We start from the raw sequence: 22,145 nt of genomic DNA, 5'->3' as shown, positions 1-22,145 counted from the left end.
GTTTGCAGTGGCTAGAAGCCCTGGCGTGCCCACTCTCCTCTCTCTTTCTGTCTCTGTCTCTGTCACTCTGAAATAAATAAAAATTAAAAAAACAAGAAAACAAACACAATAAGTATATGAATCTAATATCTATTAAAATGTATTTTAAATGCATTTGTTTATGAGCAAGCGAGACAGAGATGGGGGGGTGGTGGGGGATATGGGTGCATCAGTGCTTGTAGCCACTGTAAACATTCCAGATAGATGCACCAGTTTTATGGCTATTTGGGAATCAAACCTTGCTTTAAGCTTTGATGGTAAGGACCTTAACCATTGAGACATCTCTTCTGTCCCAATCTGTATTTTTTAAATTATTTGAGGGGTTGGGGAGATGGTTTAGTGGTTAAGGCATTTGCCTGCAAAGCCAAAGGATCCCCTCCCCCTCCTCCATTCAATTCCCCTGGGCCCACGTAAGCTAGATGCACAAGATGGTGCATATATCTGGAGTTTGTTTGCAGCCGCTGGAGGCTCTGACACACCCATTCTCTCTCTCTCTCTCTTCCCCCCAAAGAAGTAAATAAAATAAAATAAAAATAAAGTTTGAAAAATTATTTATTTGAGAGAGAATGGCCGCACCAGGGCTTTCAGCTGCTGCAAATGAAGCCCAGATGCATGCGCCACCTTGTGTATCTGGCTTACATGGGTCCTAGGGAATCGAACTTGGGTCCTTTGGCTTTGCATGCAAGTGCCTTAACCACTAAGCCATCTCTCCAGGCCTCCCCCCCCCACTTTTTTTCCCCCTGAGGTTGGGTTTTGCTCTCTAGTTTAGGCCAATCTGGAATTCAATATGTAGTCTCAGGCTGGCCTCAAAATCACAGTGATCTTCCTACCTCAGACTCTTGAATGCTGCGATGGCCTGTACCACTACACCCAGCCCCAAATCTAATATCTTTTAAAATAATATTTTATTTTTATTTATTTGAGAAAGAGAGAAAAAAGAGGTAGGCAGGCGGAAAGAGAAAATGAGTGTGCTAGAGCATTCACACTGCAAATGAAGTCCAGATTGTGCACTGCCTTGTGCATTTGGCTTACATGTGTCTTGGGGAGTTGAACCTAAGTCTTTTGGCTTTGCAGACAAGTGCCTTAACTGCTAAGCCATCTCTCTAGCCCTGAGTCTAATATCTTGATGGTTTAGAGGCTAGGAAGATGGCTTAGCAGTTAAGGTGCTTGCCTACAAAGCCAAAGGACCCAGGTTTGATTCCCTAGGACCCATGTAAAGCTAGCTAGCACATGCATCTGGAGTTCATTTGCAGTGGCTAGAGGCCCTGGCACACCCATATATTCATATTCTCTGTCTCTGTTGCTAAGTATGAACAGAAAGCAGTGCAGCTAAGGGGAAAATTTGGGCTTGTGTATTCAGCCATGATTATGTCTGATCAGCACAATAGTTATCAGTGTACTCCAAGTTTATGTAAAATCTAGGGATGTTTCTAGACACTAGGAAATGTTAGACAAATCCTTTTCTTTTTTCACTTAATTCATCATTTAATATAAATGCTGACAGAAAACAGATAAAGACCTTTAGATCAATTTCATATATTTATAATCCAAAAAGGTGAATCACCTCCTTCTACTTGTTAAATGTATCCTTTTATCTACAGCTCTCATATGAGCCTTAAACCCTAATTGGAGCAACAAGAGACTGAGTCAGTTTTCGAGGTAACAAAGGAAATGCATTTTAACAAAATGTGTCATTATTAATATAAACAACATGTACACAAGTAATAGAAAATTGAGAGATGGCCCCAATACTCAGAAAAATCTGTAACCAGTGGAAAATGTGCATACTCTAACCCAGAGTTCTTTTGTCCTAAATGCATTCCTATCTACTGTTTCTTTTCCCCCAACCTCATTTATTTTGAACACTGTGTAAGATCTGTAAATATTAAAAAAGTTGTTGTTGTTGTTTTTCGAGGTAGGGTTTCACTCTAGCCCAAGCTTACCTGGAACTCAGTATGTAGTATCAGGATGGACTTGAACTCAGGGCAATCCTCCTACCACTGCCTTCCATGGGCTGGGATTAAAGGCATGCACCACCATGCCCAGCTAAAAAGATTTTTAAAAACCATTTTTGCCCATTGCAAACAGGATTGTTTTTATTATACCAGAAGAAGCTTAGGAATATACAATCTTCAAATAAAAATTCAGTGCCAGATGCTAAGGAATTATTCATAGCTTGTGGAATTACAACTCTTATTTGTCTTAATTTTCTTTTTAAAGTTGGGAACATTTGGAAACAGTAAAATTTCACAAAATTCATCAATTTATAAAACTGCTGCCTCTTTAAGGCTAAACGTTTTTAACTTTCTGAACCAGTGGGTAGAGACAGATGAGAAAAGATGGAACTGAGGCTGTGGGAAAAAAGTAGAAATGCAAGAAAACCTTTAAAAAAAAAACAAAAGAATTCTCACTATTTCTAACTGTGATTTCATAAAGTCACTTTTTTTTTCCCCCCCGAGGTAGGGTCTCACTCTGGTCCAGGCTGACCTGGAATTCACTCTATCATCTCATGGTGGCCTCGAACTCACGGCGATCCTCCTACCTCTGCCTCCCGAGTGCTGGGATTAAAGGCGTGCTCCACTACGCCCGACTTCATAAAGTCACTTTTTTAACCTCACTCAAATCTCATGTGCTCCTTTATTAACCTTGATTACTTCAAATCTTTATGTTGAAGGCTATAAGAATTGGCTTAGAGGTTAAGGCATTTGCCTGCAAAGCCAAAGGACCCAGGTTTGATTCCCCAGGACCCATGTTAGCCAAACACATGAGGGGGTGCATGTGTCTGGATTTCGTTTGCAGTGGCTGGAGGCCCTGGCATGCCTATTCTTCCTCTTTGTCAAATAAATAAATGAAATAAAAAAAAAAATCTTTGTTGATTATAAAATGACAAGGCTACCTTGTGGGTATACTCCTTTTGGTAACAATATAGGCACTTAGTCTAAGGAATTTGTGATGGAAAAATTTAGGAATGCTCATTTAATTAACCACAGATACACTATGCAGTAATGATGTGAATATGTGTTGTTACATAACATATTTTGGTTCTTGTGGTGTTTATAGAATTAACTTTGGTCAGGTGTGGTGGCGCGCGCCTTTAATCGCAGCACTCAGGAGGCAGAGGTAGGAGGATCGCCGTGAGTTCAAGGCCAGCCTGAGACTACATAGTGAATTCCAGGTCAGCCTGGGCTAGAGCAAGACACTACTCAGGAAAAAAAACACAAACAAACCACCAAGAAACAGAATTAACTTTGGGCTGGAGAGATGGCTTAGTGGTTTAGGTGCTTGCCTGCAAAGCCTAAGTATTTATGCTCGAATCTTTAGGTTCCATGTAAACCAGACTCATGTTGATGCAATTGTGCAATTTCGCACATGTGCATAATAGGGCAACTCCTGGAGTTCATTTGCAGTAGCTGAAAGCCCTAGCACGCCCATTATCTTTCTCTCTCCCTCTCCCTCTTACTCTTTCTCCCCTTCCCCCAGAAAAGGGGCTTAGTGGTTAAGGCACTTGTCTTTAAAGCCAAAGAACCCAGGTTCAGTTCTCCAGGACCCACTTAAGTCGGATGCACAAGGTGGCATGTATGTCTGGAATTAGTTTGCAGTGGGTAGAGACCCTGGCATACTCATTCTCTTTCTTCATCTGCCTCTTTCTCTGTCTCTGAAATAAATATTAAAAAAAAAAAAGAATTAACTTTCACTTATATTTTTGTTTCAGTTCTTCTCGATGTCCAAATGGGGATTATTGTTCTAACAGAAGGTTTCAGAGGAAACAACATGCAGATGTAGAAGTTATACTTACAGAAAAAAAAGGCTGGGGCCTAAGAGCTGCCAAAGATCTTCCTTCGTAAGTCTGTTTTTATCTTTTGCGTCATTTTTGTGTTGCTGAATGTAGTCTAGTATTTTGTGGGAAAATGATTTTATATCATTGAGGTTTAATAAATCTTCATGATGTAGAGTGACTACTCAGTAGCTAGTTGGTTAGAAAAAATTAAGTAAAAACCCTTTTGGTGTACACACACAGTATTTTTTTAAATCTATTTTTTAAAATATTTATTTATTTGGGAGAGAGTGGGCACTCCAGGGCCTCCAGCCACTGCAAACGAACTCCAGATGTGTGCGTCTCCTTGTGCATCTGGCTTATGTGTGTCCTGGGGAGTCGAACCTTGGTCCTTTGGCTTTGCAGGCAAGCACCTTAACCACTAAGCAAGCCCCTTAATTTATTGTTTTTATTGACAACTTCCATAATTATATGTTGGGCCCTGAAAGGCCCAGGAGTGAGGCCTAGTGGAACTTCCTGAGCCTAGCTAAAGTTTGGCTACCTGTCTCTGGCCAGCTATGACTCAGCAGGATGACTAAGGGCTTCTGGCCTGCTACTTCCTGTGTTAATTGTAATTACCATTTCAATAGTTAAAGTTTACTATTGGCCCTTACCTCTTCCCCCCACCCTAAAATCCCCGCCTTCGTCCCCAACATGATATAGGCAACTGCTCAGAGTAATAAGCCAGTTGTTCGTGCATGGAAAAGACTCCCGACTCAGTGTGGTTTTTCTCTGGTGGCCAGGAGAGGTTTCTGAATTGTCCGACGCTCATCATCCTCCTCAACCCCTAGGGAGGAACCAGCAGGCCTGGTCCTTCCCTCGGCACTACCTGAGCGGGAAGGAGCCCCGCAATTATAGACAATAACCCATGGTAATTCTCTTCCTCTCACCACTTTCCCCTTTGCAACTTCACTCTCTTTCATCCCCTCCCCCTCTCAATCAGTCTTTCTTATTTTGATGTCATCATCTTTTCCTCCTATTATGATGTTCTTGTGTAGATACTGTCAGGTACTGTGAGGTCATGGATATCCAGGGCATCTTGTGCCTGGGGGAGCACGTTATAAGGAGTCCTACCCTTCCTTTGGCTCTTACATTCTTTCTGCCACCTCTTCCACAATGGACCTTGGAAAGTGTGATAGAGATATTTCAGTGCTGAGCATTCTTTTGTTACTTCTCAGCACCATGGTGCCTTCTGAGTCATCCCAAGGTCACTGTCATCTGAAAAAGAAGTTTTTCTAACCAAAAATGAGTAGCATTAATATATGGGTATGAGCCTTAAGAGAAGTGCTTACCGGGCAGTTTGGTGAGCATAGTATATACATTTTAGCCATATACCAGCAGAAGTCAAACCTGTAGGGCTCATAAACAGTCTTTTTTTTTTTTTTTTTTTTTTACATGTGCTAGGTAAATTCTCTCTTCTTGTCAGACTTGATTCCTTTAATTCCAAGATATTACAAAGTATTTGCTAGAAAGCCAGGCGTAGTGGCCCGTTCTTTAATCACAGCACAAGATCCTACGTCATAAAACAATTAAAAAGGAGAGGACTGAAGGGATGGCTTAGCAGTTAAAGTGTTCGTCTGCAAAGGACCCAGGTTTGATTCCCCAGGACCCATGTAAGCCTGATGCATAAGGGTGTGTATGCATCTGGAGTTCATTTGCTGTGGCTGGAGCCCTGGCATGCCCATTCTTTCCATCTCTTTCTTTCTTTCTGTTAAATAAAAAAAAAAAATAAAATAAAATATTTATGAAAAAGAGACCATCTATTGGTATGCATAAAATTATATAGAGTTTATTTGTGGTAAAAAGTTACTCGGTTATTAAATAAAAATTTTTCTTCTTTTTAAAACATTTGATAAAGAGGCAGATAGAGGGCTGGAGAGTTGGCTTAGTGGTTAAGGCACTTACTGCAAAATGAAAGTATCCAAATTCATTTCCCCAGGCCCACGCAAGCCAGATGCACAAGGTGACGCATGCGTCTGGAGTTTGTTTGCAGTGGCTGAAAGCCCTGGTGTGCCCATTTTCTCTCTCTCTCTCTCTCTCTCTCTCTCTCTCTCTCTCTCTCTCTCTCTCAAAAACAAATAAAGTTAAAAAAGAAATAGAGGCAAGGGGAGGGATATGATGGAGAATGGAATTTCAAAGTGGAAAGTGCGGGAAGGAGAGGGTATTTCCATGGGATTTTTTTTTTTTTTTTTTTTTTTTTTGAGGTGGGTCTCACTCTAGCTCAGGTGGACCTGGATTTCACTATGTTGCCTCAAGGGTGGCCTCGAACTCATGGTGATTCTCCTACCTCTGCCTCCCGAGTGCTGGGATTAAAGCCATGTGTCACCATGCCCGGCCCCTCCATGGGATATTTTTTATAATCATGGAAGATGTTAATAAAAATTGAGAGAAAAAAAATAGAGGCAGGAGCCCCAAGTCTTTAATCCTAGCACTCGGGAGGCAGAGGTAGGAAGATTGCTGTGAGTTCAAGGCTACCCCGCCAAAAAAATAGAGGCAGATCTATCTGTCTGTCTGTCTATCTATCTGTAGAGAGAACATGGATGCATGGGTGCATCAGATTATTTTGCCACCTCAGGTTTATGTGGGTGGCTGAGGAATTGCATGCAGGCCTATAAGCTTTGCATGTAAGTGCCTTTAACACTTTGCCATCTCCCTATCCCTAACATTGGTAAATTTTATTAACTCAGGCACAACTATTCTTTCAGAACCTGGTAAGTATATGGACACACTTGAGTGAATATTGGAGTGTAGGGTTTTGTCTTATTTATTCTGGGAATTCATTTTGTAACCATGTGATGACAACAATTTGATATTCTGACAAGAATCCTTATAAAGTAATTTTTTTTTTTTGTAAGCTGAGGCAGAGGGAGGAGGATTCGAGGCCAGCCAGAGACTACATAGTGAATTCCAGGTCAGCCTGGGCTAAAGCAAAACTACCTTTTCTTTCCTTGAGACAGGGATTCACTGTAGTCAAGGCTGACCTAGCGTTCACTCTGTAGTCCATGCTTGCCTTGAATTGACAGTGATCCTCCTTTGTCAGCCTCTTGAGTGTTTGAATTTTGGATATGAGTCATCATGCCTTTTTAAAATTTATTTTCTTCTTCTTCATTGACAGCTTCCATAATTGTAGACAATAACTCATGCTAATTCCTTCCCTCTTCCTACTTTTCCCTTTGAAACTCCACTCTCCATAATACATAACCCTTACCCTCTCAATCAGTCTTTTATTTTGATATCATCGTTTCTTCCTATTATGGTGGACTTGTGTACGTAGTGTCAGGCATGTAAAGCTAGATGTACAAAGTGGCACATGTGTCTTGACTTCCTTTCTAGCAAATGAAGTTCCTGGTGTGTTCATTTTCTGTGTGTGACTATCTTCTATCTCTACTTACAAATAAATAAATAAAATACTAAAAAAAATGAAATTGGCATATAATCAAGAAATAATCAGATATGTAAGATAACAGAAAGAAACCCGAGTGATAAATCATAATTAATGTGGATTTTTTTGTAGCATATATATATATATATATATATATATATATATATATATATTTCATTATTATTATTTTTGTTGTTTTTCGAGGTAGGGTCTCACTCTAGCCCAAGCTTACTTGGAATTCACTATGTAGTCTCTCAGGATGGCCTCGAACTCATGGTGATCCTTCTACCTCTGCCTCTCAAGTGCTGGGATTAAAGACGTGCGCCGCCATGCTTGGCTTTTTAAAAATATTTTATTTTCACTTATTTGTATGACAGAGAAAGAGGGAGAGATAGAGAGAGAATGGGCGTGCCAGGGCCACTAGCCACTGCAAACGCACTCCAGACATATGTATTCCCTTGTGTGTGTGGCTTACGTGGGTCCTGGGGAATCGAACCTGAGTACTTGGCTTTATAGGCAAATTCCTTAGCCATTAAGCCATTTCTCCAGCCCTGTAGCTATATATATTTTTAGTTGAATCTGAATTCATGCCCTGTTTACACCCCAAAGCTATTCCTTTGAATGGTTCAGCTGGCTCATAAGATATTTATTTGAGAAAGAGAGAAAGAGAGGAGAGAGAGTGAATATGGGCACACCAAGGCGTCCAGCCACTGCAAACAAACTCCACATGAATGTGTCATGTGCATCTGGCTTACATGGGTCCTGAGGAATTGAACCTGGGTCCTTTGGCTTTGCAGGCAAGTACCTTAACCATTAAGCTATCTTTCCAGCCCCTATACTTTTCATTCTATACTTCTCTGAATGGTGTGCAGTTTGAGTCATAGTTTGAAAGCACCAAGGTACTGTAATTCAGACCGAATGTAATGCATTTCAATTAGCATATATTAACATTGTATAAAAAGTTTTTACTTCCTGTACTTCTATTGGTGTTATTTGTGAAACTTCTCCAGCCTTCTTCATCAGAGCGGTAGGGAACTTCTCATTCTGTCTTTGGGCCAAATTCAGGTCTGGAAACACAGAAGGACATAAATTCTCTTCCTTGTCATTTCTCCCTCTTCCCATTGCCTGTATTTTCTTCAGTTTCTTGGGGGTATGAGTTTCTTTTTGCACAAGTAAGGTTCCTCTTTTGCCATTTGGCCCAGCTGTCTTTACCATCATTAGAGAAATTGGAGGGTGGAGACTGCAGAAGGGCTGCTATATTTAACTTGCCTTCCTTTATTTGTAGAACTATTTTCAGTAAAACTTGAATTCTTCAGAGCTGTTTGCCAGCTGTTAATCACTATATTTTTGTTTTATTAATAAAACATTTGAACTGTAATTTCATTTTTTTGTATAACTAAGAATTGAAGTCAGGGTCTTGCATAATGCTTGCCATGTCCTCTACAACTGGATTTTATTCCCAGCCCAAATATTTGTTTTAATATCTAGAGAGAAAATAATGCATCTTAGAAGTATAGATAAAGTATAAAAGCTTATCTTAGACTTAGTGATTTTTTATATATATTAAGAAGGAGTTGGAAATGGTAATGCATGCCTGTTATCTTAGTACTTAAGCTGCTGAGGCAGGAGTATCTGAGGTTCCAGACCATTCTGGGCTTTGGTAACATGTTAGGTAATTGGCAATATTTCTGCGAGTTTGTGAGTTTTTCCTGGATTTATATGTTTCCATATAGCTCCTGGGCAGAAAATACTGTTATTTTCCTCTGTTTTTCAGGAACACCTTTGTCTTAGAATATTGTGGAGAAGTACTTGATCATAAAGAGTTTAAAGCCAGGGTAAAGGAGTATGCACGAAACAAAAACATCCATTACTATTTTATGGCTTTGAAGAATGATGAGGTGAGTAGTATTGATGTCTTTGAAACACATTTGTAAATTGTTGGGCTTAAGGAAGTTTTTGAAGCCTGGCATGTTGGTACTTGCTTTTAATCCCAACACTTGGAAGCTGAGGTAGGGTAGCCAGGAGTTTAAAGGCAGCCTAGGGTAACGAATGAGTTCCTCCAGGTCAGCCTGGGATAGAGTGAGACCCTACCTTGAACTAAAACCATCCCCCCCAAAAAAAAAGAAAGTTTTTTTTTTTTTTTTTTTCCGAGGTAGGGTCTCCCTCTAGCCCAGGCTGACCTGGAATTTACTCTGTATTCTCAGGGTGGCCTCGAACTCACAACGATCTGCCTCCTGAGTGCTGGGATTAAAGACGTGAGCCACCATGCCCGGCGAAAGTTTTTTTCTTTTTGATACCTAGTGATCTTTAAAGTGACAAGACTTTATGCCAGAACTAACAGATAAACACACCTACCCATACCCACCCACCCTCCCAACCAAACAGCAACAAAAAGTAACCTGGACTGTAGGTGCACACTTGTAATCCCAACACAGGAGGTGGTAGCAGGAGGATTAAGAACTCTGGGTCATCTTCATCTACATGATCCTTTGGAAGCTAGCCTATGCTACATGAGACCCTGTCTTAAACAAATATTACAATAGCCAGGTGTGGTGGCCTATGCCTTTAATCTTAGCACATGGGAGGCAGAGGTTAGGAGGATTGCTGTGAGTACAAGGTCAGCCTGAGACTACATAGTGAATTCCATGTCAGTCTGAGCTAGAGAGCAAAGACTGTAACTTGGAAAAAAAAAAAGAAATTGAAAATTACATTGAACAGTGTAAAGTTTCTATTTGCTTGCAAAAAGGACAGAAGAAGGTGATAGTAGACCAGTTTTTTTGTTTTGTTTTTAAATAAACCAGACTCATGCACCATCTTGAGCATCTGGGTTATGTTGGGAAAGGAACCTGGGTCCTTAGGTTTTGTAGGAAACCTCTTTAACCACTGAGCAATCTCTAGCTGTCATATAACACTTTTTAAATATTACTGATTACCTCCAGAATGTTTTTGTTTATGTGGGTTGCTTTTATTTTTTTCTTTGAGGTAGGGTCTCACTCTAGCCCAGGCTGACCTGGAATTCACCATAGAGTCTTCGGGTGGTTTTGAACTCAACGGTGATCCTCCTACCTGTTTCCCGAGTACTGGGATTAAAGGTGTGCACTACCATGTCTGGCCCCATGATATTTTCAGTGATGTGATGTGATGTGCTGTGTCTGCATTCCAGTATGACTAATGCATACAGTGCTGCTGGAGTTCATTTCCAGTGGCTGAAGGCCCTGAAAGGCTGAAGTGTCCATTCTCTCTGTCTCAAATGAGACTGGGATATGTAGCACATTCTTTTTTTTTAAAAATTATTTATTTATTTGAGAGCGACAGACACAGAGAGAAAGACAGATAGAGGGAGAGAGAGAATGGGCGCACCAGGGCTTCCAGCCTCTGCAAACGAACTCCAGACGCCTGTGCCCCCTTGTGCATCTGGCTAACATGGGACCTGGGGAACCAAGCCTCGAACCAGGGTCCTTAGGCTTCACAGGCAAGCGCTTAACCGCTAAGCCATCTCTCCAGCCCATATGTAGCACATTCTTTAAAATGCATTAGTATATAAATAAAAGTGAGATTGGAATGCAATATAAGAAATAGCTAGGAGTAAATGAATGAAACATTGGCATATATGGAGATAATTTTTATCTATAGGTAACAATGTTTGTATTTAACAGAACTTTCAGGAAAAAATTAGATAGTTATTGCTTTGTGTAAAATAGTATAAGATTGTTCTCTAATGCAAGATGGGGGCAGAGGTATAAGTGTGTTTATCTTAAATTTGCTTTAATGGTTTTTCTTTGCAAAGTGAATGGATATTTTAAGTTCCCATTTTAAAACTCTTACATTATCTTCTCTCCCCAGATAATAGATGCCACTCAGAAAGGAAATTGCTCTCGTTTCATGAATCACAGCTGTGAGCCAAACTGTGAAACCCAAAAAGTAAGTTGCAGTAGATTTAGACTTTGGAATATTTATTCATTTATTTCAAGGTTGGTCTTCCTTTGTTTTGTTTTGTTTTGTTTTGTTTTTGTCAAGGTGGGGTCTCACTCCAGGCTGGCCTGGAATTTGCTGTGTAGTCTCAGGCTGGCTGGCCTTGAACTCATAGTGATCTTTCTACTGCTGTTTCCCAAGTGCAGGGATTAGAAGTGTGTGCCACCATCCCTGGCTAAGATAGCTCTTTTGACCATTAGTTTTAATTCCTACAGCAAATGTACCCATTTTCCTTTTTTTCTTATTTTCTTTGTTTCATTCTGAAAAACATCTAGATTGATAGGAAATACAATATTTTAAAAAAAGTATGCATAGGCACTTATATATCACCCATAACCTTCCTTATCCAAATTTTTTTTCTTAACATTTTATATCTTTTTATTCATTTATTAGAGAGTGAGCAAGAAAGAGATAATGGGCACACCAGGGCCTCTAGCCACTGCAAATGAACTCCAGATGCATGCATCACCTTGTGCATCTGGCTTACGTGGGTCCTGTGAATTGAACCTGGGTCCTTTGGCTTTGCAGGATAACAACTTAACTGCTGAGCCATCCCTCCAGTCCCCAAATGTTAAATGTCTGTATAAAGCCGCCATTCAGTGGTTATATCTTCAGAATACTATAGATTGATCAGAAGATATTAATCTAACTCTTAAGCTTTTTTTTAAAATTTATTTTATTTATTTGAGAGAGAAAGAAAGGCAGAGAGAGAGAATGGGCACACCAGGGCCTTCGGCTGCTTCAAACAAACTTCGGATGCATTCACCACCTTGTGCATCTGCTTACATGTATTCTGGTTAATTGAACCTGGATCCTTTGGCTTTGCAGGCAAACACCTTAACTGCTGAGCCATTCCTCCTACCCTAAAAATATTTTTTTATTTATTTGCAAGCATAGAAAATGGGTACACCTTGGCCTTCTCAGCCATTGCAAACGAACTCCATATACATGGTGCATTCTCTATGCCTGGCTTTACATCGGTACTAGTGAGTTGAATCTGGGTCCTTAGGCTTTGTAGCAAGCAGCTTAACTGCTGAGCCATTTCTCCAGCCCTAACTTTTTTTGTTTGTTTGTTGAGGTTAGCTGATCTAGAATTCACTTTGTAGTCTCAGGGTGGCCCCGAACTCTCAGCGATCTTTGTATCTCTGCCTCCTGAGTGCTGGTATTAAAAGTGTGCACCACCATATCTGGACTAACTTTTTTTTTTGTTGGTTTTTCAAGGTAGGGTCTCACTCTAGCCCAGGCTCACCTGGAATTCACTATAGACTCTCAGGGTAGCCTCAAACTCACAGTGATCCTCCTATTTTTCCCTCCCAAGTGCTGGGATTAAAGGCATGCGCCACCACGCCCGGCTTAAATCTTAATTTTTATGAAGTCCATTGGTATTATCAGATTCATACTTTGTTTTTGTTTTTTGAGGTAGGGTTTTGCTTTAGTCTGGGCTGACTTGGGGTTCACTATGTAATCTCAGAGTGGACTGGAACTCAGAGCAGTTCTACTTCTGCCTCCCAAGTGCTAGAATTAAAGGCATGCACCACCACACCTGGCTTCATTCAGATTTTTTATTAGGTCTTACTCAGATGTCATATTTGACTGTTGAATAACATTCTTTTTTTTTTTTGGTTTTTCGAGGTAGGGTCTCACTCTGGTCAAGGCTGACCTGGAATTAACTCTGTCATCTCAGGGTGGCCTTGAACTCATGGCAATCCTCCTACCTCTGCCTCCCGAGTGCTGGGATTAAAGGCGTGCGCCACCACGCCCGGCTTTGAATAACATTCTTAAAAGGACTAAAAAGCCAAAGTTGAAATAGATTAGAAATTCTGATTTAAGGCTGAAGAGATGGCTTAGCAATTAAGGTACTTACCTGCAAAGCCTAACAACCTGAGTTTAATTCCCCAGTACCCACATTATGCCATATGTGCAAAGTGGAACTTGCATCTGAAGTTTGTTTGCAGTTGTTTGAAGCCCTAGCATGTCCTTTATCTGTCTATCTCTTTTTATCTCTCTGCCTGAAATTACATAAGTAAATATTAAAAGTAAAAGAAATTCTAAGTTAAGAAAGCAGTGGAGGTTGGGCATATTTGTGTATTTGAGTGGATATTCCAGGATAGGAGAAGAGAATGGGAGTGAATTAATATGGTCAAAGTATGACAGCATTTATGAAAATATTGAAAGCCAATTTTGAGGCTGGAGAGATGGCTTAGTGGTTGAGGAGCTTGCCTGTGAAGCCTAAGGACCCAGGTTTGATTCTCTAGTACCCATGTAAGTCAGATGCACAAGAGGGCGCATGCATTTGGAGTTAATTTGCTGTGACTGTAGGCCCTGGAGTGCCCATTCTCTCTCTACCTGCCTCTGCCCCCCGCCCTCTCCCCTTTTCTCTCTCTCTGTGTATCTATCTATCTATGTGTTTTTTTTTTTGTTTTTTTTTAATTTTTATTAACATTTTCCATGATTATAAAATATATCCCATGGTAATTCCCTCCCTCCCCACCCCCACACTTTCCCGTTTGAAATTCCATTGTCAATCATATTACCTCCCCATTACAATCATTGTAATTACATATATACAATATCAACCTATTAAGTATCCTCCTCCCTTCCTTTCTCCACCCTTTATGTCTCCTTTTCAACTTACTGGCCTCTGCTACTAAGTATTTTCATTCTCACACAGAAGCCCAGTCATCTGTAGCTAGGATCCCCATATGAGGGAGAACATGTGGCGCTTGGCTTTCTGGGCCTGGGTTACCTGACTTAGTATAATCCTTTCCAGGTCCATCCATTTTTCTGCAAATTTCATAACTTCATTTTTCTTTACCGCTGAGTAGAACTCCATTGTATAAATGTACCACATCTTCATTATCCACTCATCTGTTGAGGGACATCTAGGCTGGTTCCATTTCCCGGCTAATATAAATTGAGCAGCAATAAACATGGTTGAGCATGTACTTCTAAGGAAATGAGATGAGTCCTTTGGATATATGCCTAGGAGTGCTATAGCTGGGTCATATGGTAGATCAATCTCTAGCTGCTTTAGGAACCTCCACACTGTTTTCCACAATGGCTGGACCAGATTGCATTCCCACCAGCAGTGCAGAAGGGTTCCTTTTTTTCCACATCCCCGCCAACATTTATGATCATTTGTTTTCATGATGGTGGCCAATCTGACAGGAGTGAGATGGAATCTCAATGTAGTTTTAATCTGCATTTCCCTGATGACTAGTGACGTAGAACATTTTTTTAGGTGCTTATATGCCATTCGTATTTCTTCCTTTGAGAACTCTCTATTTAGCTCCTTAGCCCATTTTTTGATTGGCTTGTTTGATTCCTTATTAGTTAACTTTTTGAGTTCTTTGTATATCCTAGATATTAATCCTCTATCAGATATATAGCTGGCGAAGATTTTTTCCCATTCTGTAGGTTGCCTCTTTGCTTTTTTCACTGTGTCCTTTGCGGTGCAAAATCTTTGTAATTTCATTAGGTCCCAGTGGTTAATCTGTGGTTTTATTGCCTGAGCAATTGGGGTTGTATTCAGAAAGTCTTTGCCAAGACCAATATGTTGAAGGGTTTCCCCTACTTTTTCCTCTAGCAGTTTCAAAGTTTCCGGTCTGATGTTAAGGTCTTTAATCCATTTGGACTTAATTCTTATGCATGGCGAGAGAGAAGAATCTATTTTCATCCTTCTGCAGATATTTATCCAGTTTTCAAAACACCATTTGCTGGTTTTTTGAGGTAGGGTCTCACTCTAGCCTAGGCTGACCTGGAATTCACTATGGAGTCTCAGGGTGGCCTTGAACTCAAGGAAGGCAATCCTCTGCCTCCCGAGTGCTGGGATTAAAGGCATGAGCCACCACGCCCGCCTTTCAAATAATACTTTTTAAGAAGCCTATTTTGCATTATGCATATGCACTAATAATGAAATTTTATAGGCACGAAAAACAAAAGTTAAAGGCCTACTGAAAAGATAAGTATATATCATTAAGTTGTGAACCTATACATAACTATCATTGGTTTCTTCTCATGTTGAAAGTAGTGCTTTTTGGCTTCTGGGAGCTTTTGCCCTTTTGTGTCCCTTCTGAGAGCCAGCCATATAACAAAGAGGTGAACCTAGTTTAGAATCATTTAACTCAGGTCTGGAGGGATGGCTCAGCAGTTAAAGGTGCTTTCAAAGCATACCAACCTGGATTTAGTCCCCCACTGCACACATAAAGCCATATGCACAAAGTGATGCATACATCTGGAGTTCATTTGCAGTGGGCCCTGGTGCACCAATTCTCTCTCTGCCTTCATCTTTTCCCTCTCAAGTATTTAAAAAAAATTATTTAATGTAAGCAATATTTCTAGTTCTGCAACTGGTGGCCACATGTTTAGCTTTGAGACTCCCACTGGGTCATGTATTTTATAATCTAAGGTTAGGTTTTTCACCAGTGGTGTGCAAATAAGTAAATAAAATGATACAGATATTTTTGGATATAATCAATCTGATGATCTATTAAAGTGACACCTAAGTGTTTGCGAGAAAGAATAGAACTTCTTGGGGCTCTTGCCTCTGCAAATGAACTACTGATGCATGCTCCACGTTGTGCATTTGGCTTTACGTGTCTACTAGGAAATCGAATCCTGAGTCACAGGCTTTTCAAGCAAGCACCTTTAACTACTGGGTCATCTCCCCATCCCCCGAATTTGCTTTTGAGACATAGCTTTCATCCATTTAACTACATTCATAAATAATTAATCCAGATGATTTTTATACATATGCATACACATAAATTAACCATATATTAATTTCTTTTTGAAACATTTCAGTGGACTGTGAATGGACAACTGAGGGTTGGCTTTTTTACCACCAAACTGGTTCCTTCAGGCTCAGAGTTAACATTTGACTATCAGTTCCAAAGATACGGGTAAGTGCTGTTTCTGCCTTATTTTGCTACTTCTGAGGATGTTCAGATGTTTATGTTAATTACTTAGAAGTTATATAAACTATGTTGCATGCAAATGTGTGTGTGTGTATCCACAAGCCAGATGCACAAGAATTTTTTTATTTAATTTTTCTAAAGCTAATTTGAGGGCTGGAGAGATGGCTTAGCGGTTAAGCGCTTGCCTGTGAATCCTAAGGACTCCGAGGCTCGATTCCCTAGCACCCACATTAGCCAGATGCACAAGGGGGCGCACGCGTCTGGAGTTCGTTTGCAGTGGCTTGAGGCACTGGCGTGCCCATTCTCTCTCTTTCTATCTGCCTCTCTCTGTCTGTTGCTCTCAAATAAATAAATAAAAATGAACAAAAAAATTTTTTTTTAAAGTTAACTTGAGAGCCGGGCATGGTGGCGCATGCCTTTTAATCCTGGCACTCAGGAGGCAGAGGTAGGAGGAGCGCTGTGAGTTCAAGCCACCCTGAGACTACATAGTGAATCCCAGGTCAGCCTGGGCCAGAGTAACACTCTACCTTGAAAAACCAAAAAAAGGGCTGGAGAGATGGCTTAGCGGTTAAGCGCTTGCTTGTGAAGCCTAAGGACCCCGGTTCAAGGCTCGGTTCCCCAGGTCCCACGTTAGCCAGATGCACAAGGGGGCGCACGTGTCTGGAGTTCGTTTGCAGAGGCTGGAAGCCCTGGCGCGCCCATTCTCTCTCTCTCCTTCTAATCTGTCTTTCTGTGTCTGTCGCTCTCAAATAAATAAATAAAAAATTTAAAAAAAAAAAGAAAAACCAAAAAAAATGTGTATGATATATAAATTTTAAAATATATATATTTTTTAAATTTGAGAGAAAAAGGAAGAGACAGTATGGGTGCATTAGGGCCTTCTGCCACAGCAAATGACTTGTGTCACTATGTGCATCTAGCTTTATGCAGATACTGGGTCATGCTTTGCAAGCAAGTGTTGTTACTGCTGAGCCATTTCTCCAGTTCTTATCTATCATATACTGTTTTGGTTTTGTGTATTTTTTCCTGTTTTGTGACGCTTTGGCCATTATGTGATTTAGTGTGCAGGAATTACATAAATTTTCTCTGAACTTCAAGCAGTAAATTTCATTATGGGTTTGATAGAATTTTTTGCTAGTATGCATGACGCACTGATGTGATCAGCACTGCACAAAGAACTGGTAGAAGAATCAAAAGTTCAAGCTTAGGCTCAGCTATATGAGTTTGGGGCCAACCTGGGATACTTAGTGCCCTATTACAAAACAAAACAACCCATTTTATTGAAGACATGTCAACTCTGCAGTTGGGGAGAAGCTTGTCTAGTAAGAGTAGTTGCTGTGCAAGCATGAAGACCTAAGTTCTGTTTCCAGTGCCCATATAAAAAGCTTGGTGTGGGGGCGTCGGTGGGCTTTCCCAGCGGTGACTTTGCGCTTGCGCCCGGCCCGGGGTGGCCGGCACGGGTTTCGGCTGCGGCACGCGGCCAGGGAGTCGCGCCGATCCATGGGCAGCAGCGCGGGCCACGATGACTGATTACGGTGAGGAGCAGCGCAACGAGCTCGAGGCTCTGGAGGCCATCTACCCTGACTCGTTCACAGTATTATTAGAAAATCCATCCAGCTTCACCATTACAGTGACGTCTGAAGCTGGAGAAAATGAAGAAACTGTCCAGACTACCCTTAAGTTTACCTACAGTGAGACATATCCAGATGAAGCTCCCCTTTATGAAATATTCTCCCAGGAAAATCTAGAAGATAATGATGTCTCAGACATTTTGAAATTGTTGGCATTGCAGTCTGAGGAGAATCTAGGCATGGTGATGATCTTTACCCTAGTGACAGCTGTGCAAGAAAAATTAAATGAAATTGTAGACCAGATAAAAACTAGAAGAGAAGAAGAAAAGAAACAGAAAGAAAAAGAAGCAGAAGAAGCAGAAAAGAAATTATTCCATGGTACTCCTGTTACAATTGAAAATTTCTTAAGTTGGAAGGCCAAGTTTGATGCAGAACTCCTAGAAATTAAAAAGAAATGGATGAAAGAAGAGGAACAAGCAGGCAAAAATAAATTAAGTGGAAAACAGCTGTTTGAAACAGATCATAATCTTGATACATCTGACATCCAGTTCTTGGAGGATGCTGGAAACAATGTGGAAGTGGACGAGTCCTTGTTCCAGGAGATGGATGACTTGGAGCTGGAGGATGATGAGGATGACCCAGACTACCATCCTGCTGACCCAGGGAGCGACTCTGACTGAGTGGCCCGTTTCCAGAGAGGCTTCACCACCGTAGCATCTGTGGTGCTGCTGAAAGGGTTTTGATTTTCCTTTCTTTTTCTTTTTTTTTTTTTTAAAGCATCTGCAGCACATTCTTCATTTTTTTTTTTTTTTAATTTTTATTTATTTGAGAGCGACAGACACACAGAGAAAGACAGATAGAGGGAGAGAGAGAGAATGGGCGCGCCAGGGCTTCCAGCCTCTGCAAACGAACTCCAGACGCGTGCGCCCCCTTGTGCATCTGGCTAACGTGGGACCTGGGGAACCGAGCCTTGAACCGGGGTCCTTAGGCTTCACAGGCAAGCGCTTAACCGCTAAGCCATCTCTCCAGCCCCTCCTTTCTTTTTTTTCTAAGAAAAAAATATTTTTCAAGAGAATATTCTTCTGATAGTTTTCATTGTTGAACTTAATAAACTGACTTTAACGTTTCAAAAAAAAAAAAAAAAAGCTTGGTGTGGGGCTGGAGAGATCGCTTAATGGTTAAGGCATTTGCCTGCAATGTCAAAGGACCCAGGTTTAATTCCGCAGGACACACATAAGCCATATGCACGAGGGGCACATGAGTCTGGAGTTCACTTGTAGTGGCTATAGGCCCTGGCGTGTGCATTCCCCCACACATACTGCAAAGAAGAGAATAGAGGAGAAATGAACATCTTTGTGTGTGTGTGGTATTGCACCTGCATTACGTATATATGTATTGTTTTGTGTGTAGTTGCACATGCATATGTGTATGGAGGCCATAGATTGATGTTGGAGGTTCTCCTTAGTCACTATTCTTTAAGCTGCTTTATTATTGAACCTAGAGCTTACTGATTCAGCTAGACTAGCTCTAGCCAGTAAACTCCAGGGATTCCCTGATTATGACTTCCCGGCATTGGGTTTACAACCACAAACTATTCCTTCCCAGAATTCTCATTTCCTTATTCCCTGAATATATTTTAAGAGCAATTTTAAGGCATTTCTATTAGAAATAGGTTTATAAGATTTTTTTTTAAGTTCTCCTCTCTTCAGTTATAGATTGGTATGACTTGTATGTAATTGCATATGTCACTTTTTTATATACTTCCCCATTATTGACTTTTTTTTTTTTCCTATGCTCCTTAAACAGAAAAGAAGCTCAGAAATGTTTCTGTGGGTCATCTAATTGCCGGGGTTACCTGGGAGGAGAAAATAGAGTCAGCATAAGAGCAGCAGGAGGGAAAATGAAAAAGGAACGATCTCGCAAGAAGGATTCAGTAAGTTTTGCATCGATTCTTTAACTTTTATGATGAAATGTATAAACAAATAGCTTTTCTGACTAAAGTACAAGAATAAGGTGGGCATGGTGGTGCACATCTTTAATCCTAGCACTTGTGAAGCAGAATTAGGAAGATCGTTGTGCGTTTGAGGCCATACTGGGACTGTGAAGTGAGTTCCAGGGCTGGAGAGATGACTTACCAATTAAGGCGCTTGCCTGTGAAGCTTAAGGACCCATATTTGACTCTTGAGGTCCCATGTAAGCCAGATGCATGAGATGAGGCAAGCACAGAAGGTGGTGCACATGCCTGGAGATTGATTGCAGTGGCTAGAGGCCCTGGTGTACCAATTCTGTGCCAATTCTCTCACAAAAAAAAAAAAAAGAATAAAGAGTCCTGTGAGGCCGGGTGTGGTGGCTTGTTGCACTCCTTTAATCCTAGCACTTGAATAGTAGATGTAGGAGGATTAATGTGAGTTTGAGGCCATCCTGGGCTAAAGTGAGACCCTTCCTTGAAGAAAAACAGCAATAACAACAACAAACAACAGTTCCAGGCCAGCCTTGGAAAAAACCAAAGCAACAAAAGTATAAAAATAATCATTCAGGGGCTGGAGAGATGGCTCATTAGTTAAGGCACTTGCTGCAAAGTCTAGTGACCTAAGTTCAATTCCCCAGTACACATAATGCCAGATGCATAAGGTGATGCATGTGTCTTGAGTCACCTACCTGCTTTCATCTCTCTCATCTGTTTCTCTTACCCTCTTTCACACAAATAAATAAATATTTTTAAACGTTCACAGGGAGATCCAGGATCAGATGAGATATTACTGGTAAGTAGTGATTGGCTGTTTCAGATTAATGCAAATTAGAATGGAGTAATGAAAGCTATGACAGACCCAGTTTTGCTCCTATTGTACTGGTCGTGTGTAGGTAGTACCAGCTCCATTTTGTGTGTGGGAGAGTGCATAAGACTCCTGTCTTATCCTTCCTTTATCTTACATTCTTTCCACCACCTTTTCTGCAACTTATACATTTGATAGACTGAAAGGAGAGAGAGTGAATGAGTATGGGCACTCCAGGGCATCTTGCCACTGCAAACAAATGCCAGATGCATGCACCACTTAGTACATCTGGCTTTAGGTGAGCACTAGGGAATCAAACCCACCCTGTTAGACTTTGCAAGGAAGCCAGTCTGAGTGAAAATGATAGCTCTAGGTCCAATTAAAGACTCAGTCATATAGATGAGCAACAAAGGATACCCGATGCTCTCCTATGGCCTGCACATGTATACTCTTTGCTGTTTTAAATCAGTTTTTTTTTAAATTTATTTATTTGAGAGTGACAGACACAGAGAGAAAGACAGATAGAAGGAGAGAGAGAATGGGCGAGCCAGGGCTTCCAGCCTCTGCAAACGAACTCCAGACGCGTGCACCCCTTGTGCATCTGGCTAACGTGGGACCTGGGGAACCGAGCCTCGAACTGGGGTCCTTAGGCTTCACAGGCAAGCGCTTAACCGCTAAGCCATCTCTCCAGCCCTTAAATCAGTTTTTAAAATACATTTTTTATTAACAATTTCCATGATTGTAAACAATATCCCATAGTAATGCCTCTTCCCACTTTCCCCTTTGAAACTCCATTCTCCATCATATCCCCTCCCCCTTTCAATCAATCTCTTTTATTTTGATGTCATGATCTTTTCTTCCTATTATGATGGTTTTGTGTAGGTAGTATCAGGCACTGTGAGGTCATGGATACCCAGGTCGTTTTGTGTCTGGAGGAGCACGTTGTAAGGAGTCCTACCCTTCCTTAGGCTCTTACATTCTTTCTGCCACCTCTTCCACAATGGACCCTGAGCCTTGGAAGGTGTGATAGTAATGCAGTGCTGAGCACTCCTCTGTCACTTCGTCTCAGCACTGTATGCCCTCTGAGTTGTCCCGAGGTCACTGCCATCTGAAAAGAGAAGGTTCTCTACCAAAAGTGAGAGTAGCATTAATATATAGGTATGAACATTAAAAGAAGTGCTTACTGGGCAGTTTGAAGAGCATAGTATATGCATTTAGTTAGACAGCAGCAGAAGTTACACCCGTAGGGCTCATGACAGTCCCTGTGGTTTTCAGTATCGGATATATTCCCATGGAGCAGGCCTCCAGTCCAATTAGAGGGCAGTTGGTTTTCCCCATAACAGACATGCTACTATGAGAGAGAGAGACAAAAGAAAGGGTTAGTGCCACTATTGAGAGAGACACAAAAGGAAGGAAGGAAGCAAGCAAGCAGAACATGGGCACGCCTCCAGGCCACTGCAGATGAACAACAGATGCATATATCACCTTGTGCATCTAGCTTACTTGGGTCCTGACATGATCCAGCATCCCTGGCAAAATAGATTTCTCACCCCATGATCTCCTGACTGAGGGTCAGGCCCAGGTCTTTGTGCATGCAAGGCAGGTGCTGTGCTACAACTAACTACCTCTCCAGCCCTTAAATGATTTATTGGTGCATATTTAGTGAATGAAACGTTT

General features: G+C 41.1%; 2 protein-coding genes across 4 annotated transcripts in view; both read left to right on the top strand.

Moving 5' to 3' along the window:
* Positions 1-22,145, top strand: part of Setd2 (SET domain containing 2, histone lysine methyltransferase) — a 135,906-nt gene that overhangs the window by 33,566 nt on the left and 80,195 nt on the right. For all 3 annotated transcript variants that reach the window (XM_004662037.3, XM_045136808.1, XM_045136809.1), the window contains exons 5-9: positions 3,752-3,880; positions 9,010-9,133; positions 11,079-11,156; positions 16,011-16,108; positions 19,501-19,627. In XM_004662037.3, coding sequence (XP_004662094.1) covers positions 3,752-3,880; positions 9,010-9,133; positions 11,079-11,156; positions 16,011-16,108; positions 19,501-19,627 — 556 coding nt within the window. The remainder of the gene's footprint in view (positions 1-3,751; positions 3,881-9,009; positions 9,134-11,078; positions 11,157-16,010; positions 16,109-19,500; positions 19,628-22,145) is intronic.
* On the top strand, positions 17,580-18,413 carry LOC105944280 (RWD domain-containing protein 1-like). The gene has a single exon (XM_045136810.1). It carries the CDS (start codon positions 17,646-17,648, stop codon positions 18,372-18,374), a length of 729 nt encoding a protein of 242 aa, XP_044992745.1. The 5' UTR covers positions 17,580-17,645; the 3' UTR covers positions 18,375-18,413.

The sequence above is a fragment of the Jaculus jaculus genome, chromosome 17 (genome assembly GCF_020740685.1).
Source record: "Jaculus jaculus isolate mJacJac1 chromosome 17, mJacJac1.mat.Y.cur, whole genome shotgun sequence".
Taxonomy (NCBI): Eukaryota; Metazoa; Chordata; class Mammalia; order Rodentia; family Dipodidae; genus Jaculus; species Jaculus jaculus.
The sequence above is the reverse complement of the archived record's forward strand: the minus strand, read 5'-3'. Positions and strand labels throughout refer to the sequence as shown.